General features: G+C 48.8%; 1 protein-coding gene across 1 annotated transcript in view; it reads left to right on the top strand.

Annotated features, from left to right (window-relative positions):
- The first annotated feature begins 5,436 nt into the window (after positions 1 to 5,436).
- Positions 5,437 to 15,711, top strand: part of LOC104547664 (proto-oncogene Wnt-3-like) — a 32,302-nt gene continuing 22,027 nt past the window's right edge. The window contains 1 exon segment of the mRNA XM_010193459.1: positions 5,437 to 5,517. Within this exon segment, the coding sequence (XP_010191761.1) occupies positions 5,438 to 5,517 (80 nt within the window). The 5' untranslated portion in view covers position 5,437.

Here is a 15,711-nt window from a genome sequence, read left to right on the forward strand (position 1 = left end):
TTCCACCAGAAGTCCCAGTCCCTTAACCACAAGACCTCCTGGGACACTGCAGCAGAAGTCTGGTTCAAAAGAGTTTCTGCCAGCACTGTAAGACAAAATACATCCTAAATACAGGAGCTTAGAATAGTTTGATAAAACCTGGAGTGAGGTGCGGTTATCTGCAGAAAGCACAAGCCACTACACTACAACTAAAGGGTTGGGCTAAACTCAGAGCTTTCTATTACCACCATCTCAGCAGCCACCAGACCTTCAGCTAAAGCCTGACTTTATACCTGTCTTTTCAGTAAAGGGAAGTTTCAAAATCAAATCCAGTAGAAACAACGTGGTGGTGCTCAGCGGCGCGGGTGAAGATCCACTTTCCTGTAGCAGCAGACACCTTCCCCTGCGGCTGTAGGCTGCTCATGGCTTCCCACAACAGCCACCGGCGGCTGTGGGCTGCTCATGGCTTCACACAGCAGCCACAGGCAGGGCTCCACAGGGCAGAACAGGCAGGACAAGGTGGAAGACAGCCTGCCTGCAGCCCCGGGTGAGCCACGGGCGTACTCAGGGGTAGCATTAAAGCTTTGCTGGAGCAAACGCGGAGTGGAGGCACCTGACAGCGTGAGGAGGCGCTGGGTCAGCCCTGCAATGTCAGCCTGCTGAGCACACCCCCGGTCGGTGGTGGTGGAGCACGTCGAGGAGACGTGGAAAGATACGAAGACGTTCCTGTCCAAAGAAGATGCAACATCCATTGAGGCCCCTCTTTAAGTGTCTCTGCTCAGATGTTAATACAGGATTGCTGTTTCCAGGTAATGACTGCCTTGGCGTGCCCAGCTAACGTGAACTGAGAGATGAAAAACCAGGAACAGCAGAAAAGGGTGGTCTGTTAGAGCCAGAGGGAATCTGGGAGAGAGGGGATTTGACCAAGGAAACTGAGGAATGGGTCAGGTTAGAGAGAAATGTCAATATTACCAGTCATAAGCTGGCAGCAAATGCAGCTCTCAGAAACACGCAGGATTCAAGTAGTTTGAGATGGAAGGGACTCAGATGTCTCCTTCATGCTTTGGGAAAGGATTTCTTCAGCTCTTTGCATAGTTTAAAATAATTATTTACTTTAGGACTGATGGCTAGAGCCATCAAAGAACTCATTTGTTATTTTACCTCCACTTTAGATACTAAGAGCAAAACTTAGGTCTTCAAAACAGTTGCTTCTAAGACTTGAAACCCCCTAAAGGACCATGGTCCCGAGGGACCCACCCTCTCAGTTTCTGTTTCCATCCATGCCCAAAAGTGCCCGAATGTGCAGTTCAACCTCTAGCACCGAGCTGAACCACCCTCCACTACCGAACTGGAGTCAATCTGCAAATCGAGAGCTCTGATGCCATCTGTTAGTGCTGCACCAGGGATCACAGGTCTTGACCGTTCCCTGCCATCCCCAGCACAAACCCCAGGTCCATCTCCTGCCCTTCACCGTGCAGTCCCAGCCATCCTCTTCACAGCACGCTGACCACGGGGCAGTTCCACCACGTGTAGCAGAACCACACCAGGAAGGGTTGGAGTTCCTGGTGTCTCACACTCCTCAGGTTCTTGGTGTGTTGAAACACATCCTGGGAACAAATCCAGGAGACTCCACGGTCCCATCACCTTCCCTGGGTCCTTGGCTTCTTTCTGCTGGTAGATTCCGATGGAGAAAGTAAGGGAAGCTAAAGGAAGGAAAAGGGACAAGAGTTAGAGCACCGAGGGCAAGGACAGTCACGTTCTCAATGTGATTACAATGCTCCTTTGCTGGAATGTTGTTAGAATAAACCAAAGATCCCTTCGGATGCCTTGGCACCTACAGTGGGAGAGTGTGCAGTCCCACAATGTCAGCACAACACAGAAAGACCTTTGTACTGACCGGGCTAGCAGGACTTCTGAGCAGCCAGACCTCCAGCTTCCTCTTTCTTTTCATTTCTGGGCATATTGAAAATGGTCTGTAAGAGTCAGTATTGCCAAACTAGACAGACCAATGTGATTGAAAAGACCCTCAGTAAATAAAACTGTCATTCGGCAGCACAAGGAGGTGTCTATGAGTGAGATTTTGAAATTGCACTCTTTTGGGTAACTGTCATTTGCTCTTAGAAATTACATTTAAAATTAATGTTTGCTGTAGAACTTGTAAATATTTGTTCGGGGTAACATGAAATATCCCCAGGATAATTTTAGCATGTGCCACCAGGTTTTCATTTCACAGCAGAGAAGACTGAGAGCAAGTCTGTTCATTTCGCAGACAACGTCGGGTTCATCCCGGTCACACGAGTCATGCTCCTCCGTGAGACATCCCCGCCGTTCCAGGGCTTCGGGGATCCGGGCTGACACAGCCGAGGACACAACTGAACCTGCCATTGCTTTTCTGCTCATTCCAGTGAGAGAGACTTGGAGCCAGGACTCACATGTGGACAGGGACCTCCTACTCACAGGGTCTCACGGGATCTCCAAGCTGAAGTAACCGTGGACACACGCGAATCACAGCCTCATCCCAAAAGGTAGGACAACGTGAATTCCTTGTGGTGCTGGGACGAACAGTCCATGATGTTCAGAGCAGGAAAAGAGCAATGGACAGGACAAGTTAGGAACTGTGGGAGGACAGGCAGCTCACAAAACTTCATCATCCATCTGTCAGGGTCATAGAGAACTTCCCCTTGGCTTCAGTCTGCTTGGGATCAAGTCCTTACCACCATGCTTTGAGTTTTGAGAAGAAACTTCTTCTCAGTGAGGGTGACAGAGCCCTGGCCCAGGCTGCCCAGAGAGGTTGTGGAGTCTCCTTCTCTGCAGACATTCAAAACCCGCCTGGACGCCTTCCTGTGCAACCTCATCTGGGTGTTCCTGCTCCGGCAGGGGGATTGGACTGGATGATCTTTTGAGGTCCCTTCCAATCCCTAACATTCTGTGATTCTGTGATTCTGTGATTCTGTGATGCTGTTCATCCTTCAAAACCCCTCTGTAACGACTTCAATATGCGATGCCGGATGCTTCTGGGGTGTGGGTGGGTGCTTTAGCATCGCTGCTGCTTTTGGAATGCAGCACACTCTGAGGCAACACTGAGATCCCTTCCCAACATAGAGCAGCAGATACAGACCCCGGGGTTTGGGTCTCAGGTCAGGTTCACCCATGCCGGTGTCGCCAGAAGCAGCACTTTGTAGCTTGTTACCGGCTTGATTTATAAAAGTTAGCATCAAGAAATGGACAAGGAGCACTTTGTATTGTTCCCCACGGTCTGATGTACAGGAGCACCCCAGTCACCAAGACCTTGAAGATCCAACCAATCATTCAGTTGAGATTTCAGAAACTTTCTGCAGTCGGATTTCTGCAGCGTTGGGGATTTTTCATCCTTTTCCATGGGATGTCAGACACCTGTTGTATTACCTGTGATATCTCACTTCAGCCTCTCCTTTTGCTGCCTCCTTAACAGCTTGACATATTAATGACAGGAATTCCCTCACTCGGTACTTTTAATCCTTATTCAGTCTGTAGGGCTCCAAAACATCCACCAATAGAGGTACAAACCTGTGCAAGCAATTTAAGGTCTGCTTTTGCTAAATATGCTCATGGCTCAGGGCTGTGCAAGTTGGCCAGGTCATGGCCCATGCGAGGGTCCATAGCAAAAAACACAGACAGTAGGGTTCAAGACCTGGGAAGATTCCCAGGTAGTGTTTAATGTGGTGGAACAGATTAAATCTGTGTCTCCAAATGCTCATTTGAAAACCACTGCTGTCTTAAACCCAAGTGACTGCGTTCAATAAAAGATAGCTGAGCACCAGGGAAGCCATGCACTGGGATAGACTACACCCAATAAAAGCTTTGGGATTTGAAATCCCACAAGAGGAACAAGCCAAGTTTAACCTCTACTGTGGGTCATAGGCAGCTGGAAAACACGTTGGACTCAGTCTGGAGCAGCTTGACCTCACAGTCCATGGACGCAGCGACCGATGGAGGGGTACGGTGCAGAGCCAGCAGCTGGTGAGGTCCTCTCTGTGTGTGATGGCCAGGAAACCAACCACCACTCGTGAGAACAGCTCCACACCGACTGTCCACATGCACTGAAAGCTATAACAGCTGGGAATCAAGAAGGACAGAGGCAGATGCATCCTAGTAAGTAAACAGCAACAAGGAATGCATTTGCACCCTGAGCCTTAATATCAGGAGAAGGTCTATAACCTTCACAACCATGAGACGCATTGAGCTGCCCAGGATAGGAACTTAGACCCCTGTTAAAAGCATTGCTCTGCAATAAACTGATTTATTTTAGGCTAATCCTAAAGCACCTGATCTCCAGGTGTTACAAACTGGGCAGCTCCACTGCAGGCAGCAGCACTGTGGTTGCAGAAGATGCTCTATGGGCAAAAGCACCTTTCTTGCCTTCTCCCATTTCTTTGTGCCATTCTGTCGAGTCACCCCCTAGATCTGCTGCTCCAACACACCAGCTCCTGCAAAAACAGCATCCCTATGCAATAACGAGGATTTTCAAGACAAACCTTTGTTGGCTCTGTTTGCAACACTCAGCCACTTTAGAGGAGTGATAATGCCCGAGATTTCTTTTTTGATAATATTCTCATCTTTCTGCAACCAGAGATGCCCTTCACAACAAATCCATCAATGGGACATCTTCCCGTCCGCCTGCTCCACTCTTGCCATCGCGTGACATTCTTTCTCAGCAGAAAACCATGCCACCACAGCTTCCCCCCTCCATCCACCCCATCCCACCCACTCGCTCTGAAAAGCCCGGGCAGTACAGGTTTCATTTAAAGTTTATAACCAGCTTTGCCCACACGTCCTACAACAACAGTTCCAGGGGGCTGCTCTGCCTCTTTGGTGCTCCCATTAGTTCTGCCTCCCCCAAGGGTTAATGTTCGCCTCCCTCTCCATCCACAGAATAAGTTGTCTATCTCACCCCCACCACGAGACGAAGCGCAATCACAGCCTTACCTTGCGAAGTCCTGGCACACCAAGCCAGAAGCGGGGTCTGTTCATCCCAGGTTTCTAAGCGAAATTAAAAAAGAAAATAAAAAAATAAACCAAATAACAACTCCCCAGAGCTCACTGCCCCAGTAAAGTCCCTGCGAAGAGGGTTTGTCTGTGCAGGCGAGGAACAAAGTTGTGGGGTGGAGGGGGAGGAGAGCGTGATTGACAGCCCGAGCCGAGACTCATCCCTTACCTTGGGCCATGCGGTCTGATTGGCTGCCTGCTGACATCCCCAAGCCCTGCACTTTTTAATAGACGCTTTTGGATGATCTACAGGGAAAAGGCTTGGAGAGGTGTGTTTCTGACAAGCCAGAAAGTCATCCGCGCCACGAGGGACTTTGCTCAACTATTTTTGTTATTATTTTTTTTTTCGGGAGGGAGGGGGATTCTTCATTTCCGCACTTGATGTTTTTCTGAAAACTTCGCTGAGATTTTCCCCTTGCACCAGCCTGGACTGATGGATTACCACCTGCTCGGACTAATTCTATCTTTTCTCTTCAATGGCACAAAGGTCCTAGCCGGTTACCCAATTTGGTGGTAAGATTTCTTCCTCCCCCTTCCCTTTTTCGGTGATTGATTAATGAATTAATTAATTATTAGCTATAGGGGCTGTGTGTATGCGGGTTCCTTCCTCTTCGCCCTTCGCCCTGCTGCGCTGGCCACGGTTGCATGTTTGATTCTAAGCACAAATTCTTCAGATTCGGGTGGCAATTAATGAAAAGTTTGGGGGTATTTTTAAAGGGCAACGTCCAGGTTTCCCTTTGCGCAAATGGAGTCTTCCCCACCACTCTTAATTTCTCCATTTTCGTCACTGTAGCAATAGGCATTTGTTTTAGATGTAAAAAGGATGCATTTTATTTTCCTGTGCAATAGGAATTCCGTCTGTCGCATGGCCGTGTAGCAGGTATTTTCTTCCTTTCCATTAAACCGTGATTGATCCTTTTAAAACAAAAATTAATTCTATTTTCTTCTTGGCTGCTGCAGTTTTTGGACTTCTTTCTCTTCTTTTGTTGCATTCTGTCATGTGAATTTAGCCCGGCAAATAAGCTGGGAACGCAAATGGCACCTGAGAAAATACCCATTAGTAAAAATTCCTCAAAGACAGATTTTGCTGTTTTTAATCATGGACATGTCACTTATTTCCTTGCAGTAATGATGAAAATATTTTGAGAAAGAAATGGTGACATCTTATGGCGTGGCTGATAAGTAATCTGAGTTACTTATTTTTGAAATAACAGCTTACACATAAATACATTAACAAAATGTAATCTGAGGGACTTTGGAGCAAATAATGCGAAACGAAATATTTCGGGTCGTTTCAACACAGGAGGCAGCGAGTTGCATAACAAAATATTTCAGTTAATTTCTCTCCTCATTCTCGTTGGAATATATCTCATTAAGTTTCTGTATGTGCCAGGTGGGGACTGCCAGCCCAGTGATTACAGGGCAAAGAGGGAGATGCTGGAATTTGGTGCTGCTGAGATCCTTGGGTTATTTTCGCCCTTCCAGAAAAGTCCCTTTTTTATTCCTGAATTAGATCCTTTCAGTGCCAACATGGAGATGGCAAGAAGTAGGTGGGAGTGAACTTGGAAACGCACTGCCATGTCTGGGAGTATTTAGAGACCAGAAGGGAAAAGCCGAATTATTTTTAATAGTCCACTTATTGCCGTGGACTTTGAGAACGAAAATGTGCAGTTCCAGTAGAGAAAGACTGAGAACACAATGAGAAGTCCACGCTCAGGAAGCGTTTAAAAGCTGCGCAGGTTCATGCAATGGCTAAATCACAGCATGTTTTCCTGAAGAATTAAATTATTTCCTCGCCCTGAGCGTGGCTGCCCAACTTCAGGACCCGAGCCTCCTGAAATTCGGACAGCATCACTGTGACCCCTTATGTCCCTTTTCTCCTCCAAATGGGGACCGGTGCGTCTGAACGGGGGTGCGCAGTGGCTGTGGAACAGGTCAGAATTGTGTGGCTGGGTCTAAAGGGGAGGATCCGCGTGGGGCAGTGGCACCGCGCCGTGACACGGGCTGTCCCAGGGCCTCGCCAGCTCCTGACCTGCTCAGGCTGTGATAGGAATCGGGATTTAACGGCCGAACCAGGGAGGGTTCTGGCTCTCAGAGCAAGGAACCGAAATCGTCTTGGCGAAAGGGTCTGGGTTTTCCCTGTGAACAAAAAGTCCCTCCCTGTTTTCAGGAGAAGATGCTGCAGAAAGGTGTCTGCACCATGTCCTTGTCTTCTCCAAAATCCTGATGAGTTCACCCAAAATGAATAATACAGAGGACATGTAAGACAGAAACACCAGGGGCACGGCAAGCAGCATCCGCGGGAGAGAAGGGAGTCAAACAAGCTATCTGCAGAATTTCATTCAATAGATCTGCATCTTGCACATCTTTTGGAGATTCTGGCAATGCCAAGCTGTCAGAGAGTCCCCGCTGCGCCGTCAGGGTGTGATGAGATGCCCCATGCAGGGTTGAGGGACTATCGAAAACGGTGCAGGGTTTTAGAGGAGTCTTGAAGGCGGGGGGAGCAGAAGGGCAGAAATATCTGGGGTCGGGGCTCAGGCACAGACAATGCTTCTCACAGCACACAAAATTAATTGTGTCCTCAGTCCCACCGGGGGCTTTGAATATCTGCTGAGTTCTTACGCACTGTGTGTTCTAGCAGGATGTGGTATATATTCCTAAGAAAAAGCGCCTTTTTCCTGTTGTCTGCCTGACCCACTGATCTTTAGGCAGGTACAGGGCAGACTTTGGAGGATGAGTCCCACATGCCCCAGGGCAGGGGGAGCAAAGCAAAGATGGGGCACGGCATCAGCCCAGTCCCCTGCACTCCTGCACCCCTGCACCCCTCCAGGCCAGGCTGGACCAGAGATCACCAGTGCTTTCCTATCCTCAGCCAAACCCACCTCTGCCGAATGCAGGGCTGTTTGTCTTGCAGGACCCCAAGACTGCTGACAGACAGTGCCTGGTCCTGCTGGTGCAGTCTCTCTGGGTATTTTTCCACTGTCTAGGGAATATTTTGGCAGAAAAAATCAAAACAGATAATTTCTGCTTTGGGGCATAAATGGGAAAAATGTTGATTCCTGTAGGAGGAAGTGTCTGAACGTGCACAAGGAAAAGAGCTGCAATGAGAAAGGGGTCTCAGCACCTCATAAATGGGTTTAGGGGTGGCTGGGATAATCTGGCTGCTCCTCCGTGCAGTCAGACAATGCCGGCAAGCAGGACGTCGATGGCAGCACAGTGGAAGGGATAAAAGCAAAAAGATGAAGCTGCTGAGGGTTTGCTGTCCGCCTGGTTGTGTTATCCAGAGAGAGCATAGCCCAGCAGCAGCCCTCTGGCTCACACACCTTCACATTGGGGATCGGGTCCTGCCTTGGCCTCGGTGGTGAATCGCTACACACCAGGCAGTGAGGCTCCGGCAGTCGGCTCTCAGCACGGGGAAACAGCGAGCACAGGGAAGGACTTCGCCATGCAAAGACAGATCTGCAGTGTCCAGGCTTGCGCGGCTGCGGGAAGGTGAACACTCTGGGCTGCAAAGCCAGGAAGGGAGTTTGCAGCACTGTCCTGTCCCCAAACAACCAGCGCTTTCCCAGGCAGTGTCTGAGCAAGGCCCAGGGGTAGCGCAGACTGCAGATGTGACCTTCAGTGAGCAGCAATGGGATTCTGCCATAGGTTTAACCCTTCTTCGTGTGTTTACACCCCGTTACAGCAGTGAAAATGAACAAATGTGGCACGGATGGGAAAAGGTCATCTAAATGCTGCCTCTGAGAGTGCTGACAAGAGGAGCTGGAGCCAATAAGAGCTTCCTCAGCTCTGTGTCCAACCCTTGTGCTGTCTGGGTTTTAACTGCTTTTAAAAGATGCAGAGAAGGAACAGAGGGAGCGATGTGGTGAGGCCGTGCAGACCAGGGCTGCTGCTTTCCCTTCAGGGCTGGCATGGATGGAAGCAAAGTGGTCAGTGGAGCCACGGCTGGTGCCCCAGCCCCCGCAGGCAGCAGACATGGGTCACACCATCACTCTTTGTAGGTGCCAGCGGGAGAGATGTGACACTGATCACACCTGCAGTCATGTTTTAATCCCAAATACCCCGATGGCAGCATGGATAACAGACCAAGTCTGAGTCATTGGGGTCGGGGGCATCAAGGCATGAGAGATTGGTCAATGCAGCATATAGACAGACTGGTGGATGGGCCGAGGCCTTTCTGGTAATGTCCTGAGAGAGTTTAGATGAAAATCTGACCCATGTCCAGAGCTGTGTCAGTGCAGTCCAACAGAGAAACAACTGGAAAATGCTCCCTGGATGCTGGTACCTGTGCAGGGGACGAAGCCGTCAATCAGGGACAGAACTGAGAGCAAACACCAAATTCTCTCCTCTTCATGAGCATCATTCACCAAGGAGCCTTGAAAAGCTCTGGTGTGTCAGTAGCCCAGAGACAGGAACCAGGTTTGGAGTCATTGGTGTAAACAGGGAGTAAATAATTCAGCCCCGCTCCTCTCATAATTTCTCAAGATGTAGAATGAATAGGTCACTGCCCAAAAAATGTGACTCTCACCGAGGGCACCTTCCCACCCAGCGTTTGTTGATCTTTAAGAGCTGACTTGGCAACAGGAAGAAAGGCTTTGTCCATTGTGTGTTATTACTTCTTATTTCTACCCCTCAGAAATGTTTTCAGGGGAGTCTTTGGCTGAGGATCCCAGTGGCCTTGGGCCCCTAGGAGGAGGCAGATAGAAACTCAAAGACATGTTCCCACTGGTCCCTCATTAGTAGCTTCCTCGTTAGGAGAAACCTGTCTGTGAAAACCATCCGCATGTAGATGCAGTCTGAGGTGACACGTAGCTCGTCTCCTTTAGCTTTCAGTGTCTCACCTTGCTGGAACGAATGGGAGACTTCATCCTCTTGGCAGACTTGGTTTTCCTCATTCTCTGAAGGTTCAGAACACTTATATCCTGTAGCCTGTGTTTTGTTATAGGCATGTGGTCCTTAAAGCTTTATTTAAAAGGAATAAAATTGCAGCGCAGCGCCAGACTATGAGAGTGGGTTTCCTGATGCAAATCCAGCTACTGTAGCACTACAAAGGAAGAAACTGATCCCACGTATAATTTTCCTGCAGCTCAAAACGCAGCCAGTTGTGTGGAAACATGACTAAGATAATGATGGAGTTTGTCAGTGACAGAGCTGACGGCACTCGCCGTGCAAGCCCAGAGGTGCTGCTCTGGCTCCCGCTCTGGCACACGAAGCCAAACCACCTCCACCAGCGGCCTGCGCTGGCACGTGAAGCTGTGAGCTGGAGGAGCTGACGCATGCATCGCCCGTCACCCTGTGCTGCCGCTGCCGCTGCCGCAGGGGGATTGACACCCGGCGGTGGGCAATGCTGCCCCGAGATGAGCCAGAGCTTGTCCGACAGGGCTGCGGTGACGCTGCCTGGGGACCACAGCCAGGCCAGAGGTGCCAAGGAGAGGTGCTGGGGTGACGTGTGGCCACTCAGGAAAGCAGAGGTCAGTAACTAAATGGCCACAAATGCTCAGGATCTTGTGGTTTTAAAGGTTTTCTTCAGCATCTTCTGCAGCCAGGCATGGCCTGTGGAAATCTGTATCCCCAAATGGGATGGGTAGTCTATGCCATGGAAGCAAGAGCTTTTCAAGCTGAAATTCAGAGTCGTTGCCTGTCCCGCAGAGCAAACACACACAGATCACCCTAAACATTGCCAGAGAAGAGCTTCTGAGGACATACAGCCTTGTGAACCCCAGCATACCCCTGGTCTTGGCAGTGTCAGCATCTCCTGTTGGTTTTCTCCCTCTCCTACATGGCGGAGGGCAATGCAGGAGGGTCCAGAGTCTGGTAACAGCTTCAGAGCGATCCTAGGACACACGAGTACAGAGCAATAAGAAATGTACACGTTTCCCTAAGTGTCAGGAAGTCTCACTCCCTCACAACCCAACCATCTACGTCTTCTGGAGTGTCCCGGTCCCAGGGGTCCGCTCTGTCCTGCCTGGAGCCAGATGGACACGGGGAGAAGGGCTCCAACTCACACAAAGACTTAAAGGTGTTTCTGTCCTTAAGTCAGAAATCTCTGTTGCCATTCCTGTAGCTAAATTCAGAAGTAGATTAAAGTGGTCACAAAGAGCTTTTAAGAGGCAGTTTAATTGCAAACTGTTTGCTTTTCATTTGAATCCTTCATTAAAAGCAGCATTTGACAAAGCGAAGCACCTGCCTAAGGGACCCCATGCAATAGCACTGGAAATTCGGGGGGTACTTCTGGTACTCTTAGCTGAGGGGTGGCTGGGGGGTGCCCCCGACGGGTGAATTCCATGCCAGCTGTTCTGCACACTGACTTGCTTCCCCAGCCCTAAGCCAACATTCACTCTGATGTGGTCAGGGTAGAAAGTTCAGACCCCACCTGCCCTGTTGTGTGAACGCAGGTGGGGAAAACTGGTGTTGATGGTTACCAGCAGGGATACAAACCCACGGCTGTGCTCATCTCAAACAAGGTGAGCTGTGTGCTGGGCTGCACCGGGAGGATCAGTGCGAGCAGAAGATTGAGGGGAGCTGTCGTCCTCTGCTTGGCACCTGGGCACCTGCAATACTGCCTTGAGAAGCAGCTCAGGAGGGATGCAGAGAAACCTGAGAGTGGGCAGAGGATGCAGCCAAGATGGTGAGGAGCTGGGACATATCCCACCAGGAGAGGTGGTGCGGTCTGGGCTCATTTACCCTGGCCAAGAGGAAGCACGGTGCTGTTCAGCAGCAGCCTACGGCTTCTGAAAGGGCTCTTAGAAATGAGACGGAGCCAATCTTTTCTCCATAGTGCCAGACAACCTCTTGGCTTTGCCAAGAGAGAAAAAGCAAACCTTAAATATGAAATAATAGAGAATATAGAATAGTGTTATGTACTGAAAATATGCAGCTATAATTCACTGTACTTTCAGTTATCCCCATCATGTATTCATCTGGAAAATGCCTTCATCTGGTGTGTGCCACAAACCTCAGTTTCTCAAGCTCAGCAGGTGGGTCAGCCATCCAGAAATACATCTCATCTACTGTTCAGACACAGAAGCTGTTGGTCTGTCTGCCAACAGAAATCCCAATGTGAACAGGACAGCAGTACCGCTCTTGCATCATGAGAACCAAGCTGCTTTAATCAGTGAATGCTTAACACACAACAACCACAGTCAGTTGTGTTAGCAAAGGTGTTTGTTTAGATAGGTCTCACTGCTAACACTCTCTTAGCCTTGTGGATCCAATCTGCCTGACTTGTGTTGAGCCCAAGTAGTATCTATGGCAATGTGGCTCAACTCAAACCTGTTCTGAAATTTTTGCCAGATCTCAGTAAAACATCCCCCAGTCCCTCAGCTGCTCCTCACAAGACTCATTCTCAAGACACTTCACCAGCTTTGTTGCCCTTCTCTGGACCCTCTCCAGCTCCTCAATGTCTTTCCTACGCTGCAGCGCCCAAAACTGAACACAGGACTCAAGGTGCCTCACCAGTGCCGAGTACAGTGGGACAATCACTTCCCTCCTCCTGCTGGCCACACTATTCCTGATGCAGGCCAGGATGGCTTTGGCCTTCATGGCCACTCTGAACCAGTTTGTTCATGAGAATGCTGTGGGGAACAGTATTGAAGGCTTTACTGAAGCTCAGGTGAACAACATCCACAGCCTTTCCCTCATCCACCAAGGGGGTCACCCTGGTGATCGTGTCTCAGGAGATCAGGTAACACTTGGGAAATCAAAATCCAGTAGGTTGATAATGCTGCTCTCTTTCAGCACATTCCTACTCTCGGTTTCCTAAAGGCAATGGCTCTAAATGGAGCTCGTAGTGGAAATAGTGCTCAACCTGGCAGCGCTCTAAAAAGTCACAAGCTACTTCTCAAAATACTAATCTATAGCAAACTAATTGTGGTGGGATTTCTCTCCCAGAAAGGCAGGATCCTGCCATATGCAGCTCACCAAAGCACAGTCTGCTGCTGATGGAGAGACAGTGACTGTCCATAGCATAGGTCTCCAGAGTCTGTCTTAGGTCTGGTCTTGGAAACAACGAAATCACATCGTCTCTGTCCTCTGCTGGTAGATGCAGCCACCCCATGGCTGCAAACCGGACACCCGCTTTCCACTGGCTGTTGCTGGGATGAGACAAATCTGATGTTAACCAGCTCGTGCATATGTCCATAATCTCATTCTTCTTCTGTTCCCAGTACGGCTCAGTGGATCCATCGGTGATTTTCCTAAAGGATCTGAGATGGGAAGGGTTTGTTGGGAACTCGGCTGTGTAATTTATATAACCCATATATAGACAGTTATATCTCATGTTCACACAGAACCACAGAATGTGAGGAGTGGGAAGGGACCTGGAAAGCTCCCCCAGTGCAACCCCTGCAGAGCAGGATCACCAGGAGCAGTCACGCAGGAACACGGCCAGGGCTTTGGGTGTCTGCAGACAAGGAGACTCCACGACCTCTCTGGGCAGCCTGGGCCATGCTCTGCCACCCTTACATGGAATATTTACCCTATAACAGCAAAAATGTTGATCACCAGGACTGTTGGTGTAGTTGCTTTGCTGTCTCTGAAAATGTGAAAGAGCTATACTTTGATGAGCAAATTTGCTATGATAAAGGAGTCAAACTCTTTCTAATGCCTTTTCTAAAGATAGATTTCCTGATTTGCTAATTTACTAATTTGTCTTTTTCACAATTCTCTGAACCTGCCTGGTTTTAATTAAGCTTACAAATCTAATCAAGTCTAACTGGCACATTTCCCAGCACTCGCACCTTTCATTTTTCAGTGAGAAATGCTTTTCTTGAGCCCCTCTAGCATTGCCTCGGCTCCAACAAGAGATCTTCCTCCACCTTTACAACAAATAGATCCTCCAGATTTAAACCAGCAGGGGTGAGTGTTAGGTGATAAAATCTTGATTTTGTAAATTCTGAGCCCATTTTTATGTCTCACAGCCAACCAGGTTTCCTGTGGCAATTTTCTAGCAACTGTGAACAACCACAATTAAGAAATTTGCAGTGACCCTTGCAAACCGTCACAGGGGTTCCCGCAGCTGCAGTGGGGCTGTGACCAGCGCCATTCAGCTCCTTGCTGCCCACTCCTCTGCTCCCACTGGAGATGGCGCAGGTAGCTCCATCCCAGCCAGTTATGACCCCACTGACAGTGGCACAACCGCAGGGTTTCACCTGCAAAGGTCTCCAAGGAGGCGAGCACCAGGTTTGCTCCTTGGTCTATGGTGGCAGCCCAGGAGAGGGGTGAAATGCCCGCAGCCCATCAGATCACTGCCACCATCTGCAGGTACAATGCAGCTGTGTCCAGACTCATCTGCAAACCTCACAATGGTTTATTTTCCTGTAAGAATTACCATTCCAGCCCCCAGCCCCGATTTCAGCCAACAGCACAGATATCCTGCTCCTCAGCTGTGCAAATCCCTCATCTCCGATATCTCTTTTTCACCTGATTTCCTAATGCACGCTTCCCACGACTGCTGATGCTCTCAATAGTTATGTTTTTCTTTTGTTTTCATTATTGCAAGAGATTTTCAGTTACTTTTTTAATTTCTAACTGATTATTACATTGTATGTGCTCTGGCCTCATTACCTTTGGTAGCACCCAAATGTGCTTTAATAACTTTTTAATGAAATCCCTCTGATTTCTGTTTGACAAGTAGTTTATGTTGTACACCGAGTTACAGTTATCTGTATGTTTTCAGATAGATTCTTCTCTATTCTTGACCAAAAGTATCATTCCCATGACTTCAGATCAGATTATTTGTTAAAAAATACGGAAAAGGTGATTTTTTACATTGATAAGGAGCTGGCATGGGAGCTTTGCAAGGGCTGTCCAACACATTGAAAAGGATTGTGATGGAGGAACAGTGCTGTGATGACGTTTGCAAATGTAACACGTTGCTCAGGGTGGCCACAGAAGACAGGAAGGGATGACAGTGGATAATAAAAAAGCAGATTAATTGCAGGTGACTGTGAAACAGTGCAAATTGGGAAAAGGGTCCCAAATCTGCAAATATTGACATAGGCCAGGCTTTCTATTACAACCACCTTGGAAATGGACATTGTTCTGAACAGTTCTTTGCAGCTGGCGGCTCAGTGCTCACTAACCCACATCCACAGAACTGGTACCGTGCTGCACGCTCTCTTACCCAGAGTTTTGGGACCATGATGATTGATAGGCAATAGAAAAGGTCTGTTAGGAGCTGTTGCTGTATTTGTTCTCAAAACAGAAAATATCAGCATGTCATTATTTATTTTATTACTCTATCCTGAGGTCTGTGTACAATCTGATAATTGCACTTCCCAAAACTGTTCTATCAAATGAAAGAAGCAAACAGACAAGCCAACAGCAGCAAGGAACTTGAAGGGCTGAGTCCCTTCAGGTGAGGAGACAATATTTAGGTGTGCAGCTTGGAGAAAGACAATTACGAGTGAATGCAGATCAAGGATGATGGCAAGAGTGTGCCTAGGAAGAGACGAGGACTTCTCAGGAGTGAGAACCTGTTGTGGGTCAGCCCGGGCAGGCAGCTGAGCACCGCACAGCCACGCACTCCCTGCCAGTGGGATGGGGAGAGAATCGGTGCGGTAAAAGTCCAAAAACCCATGGGTTGAGATAAAGACAGTTTAATGGATAAAGCAAAAGCTGCACACACAGGCAAAGCAAGATAAGGAATGCACTCGATACTTCCCATTGGCAGGAAGATGTTTAGCCATTTCCAGGAAAGCGAGGCTT

Source organism: Mesitornis unicolor, unplaced genomic scaffold (genome assembly GCF_000695765.1).
Source record: "Mesitornis unicolor isolate BGI_N332 unplaced genomic scaffold, ASM69576v1 scaffold12751, whole genome shotgun sequence".
Lineage (NCBI taxonomy): Eukaryota > Metazoa > Chordata > Aves > Mesitornithiformes > Mesitornithidae > Mesitornis > Mesitornis unicolor.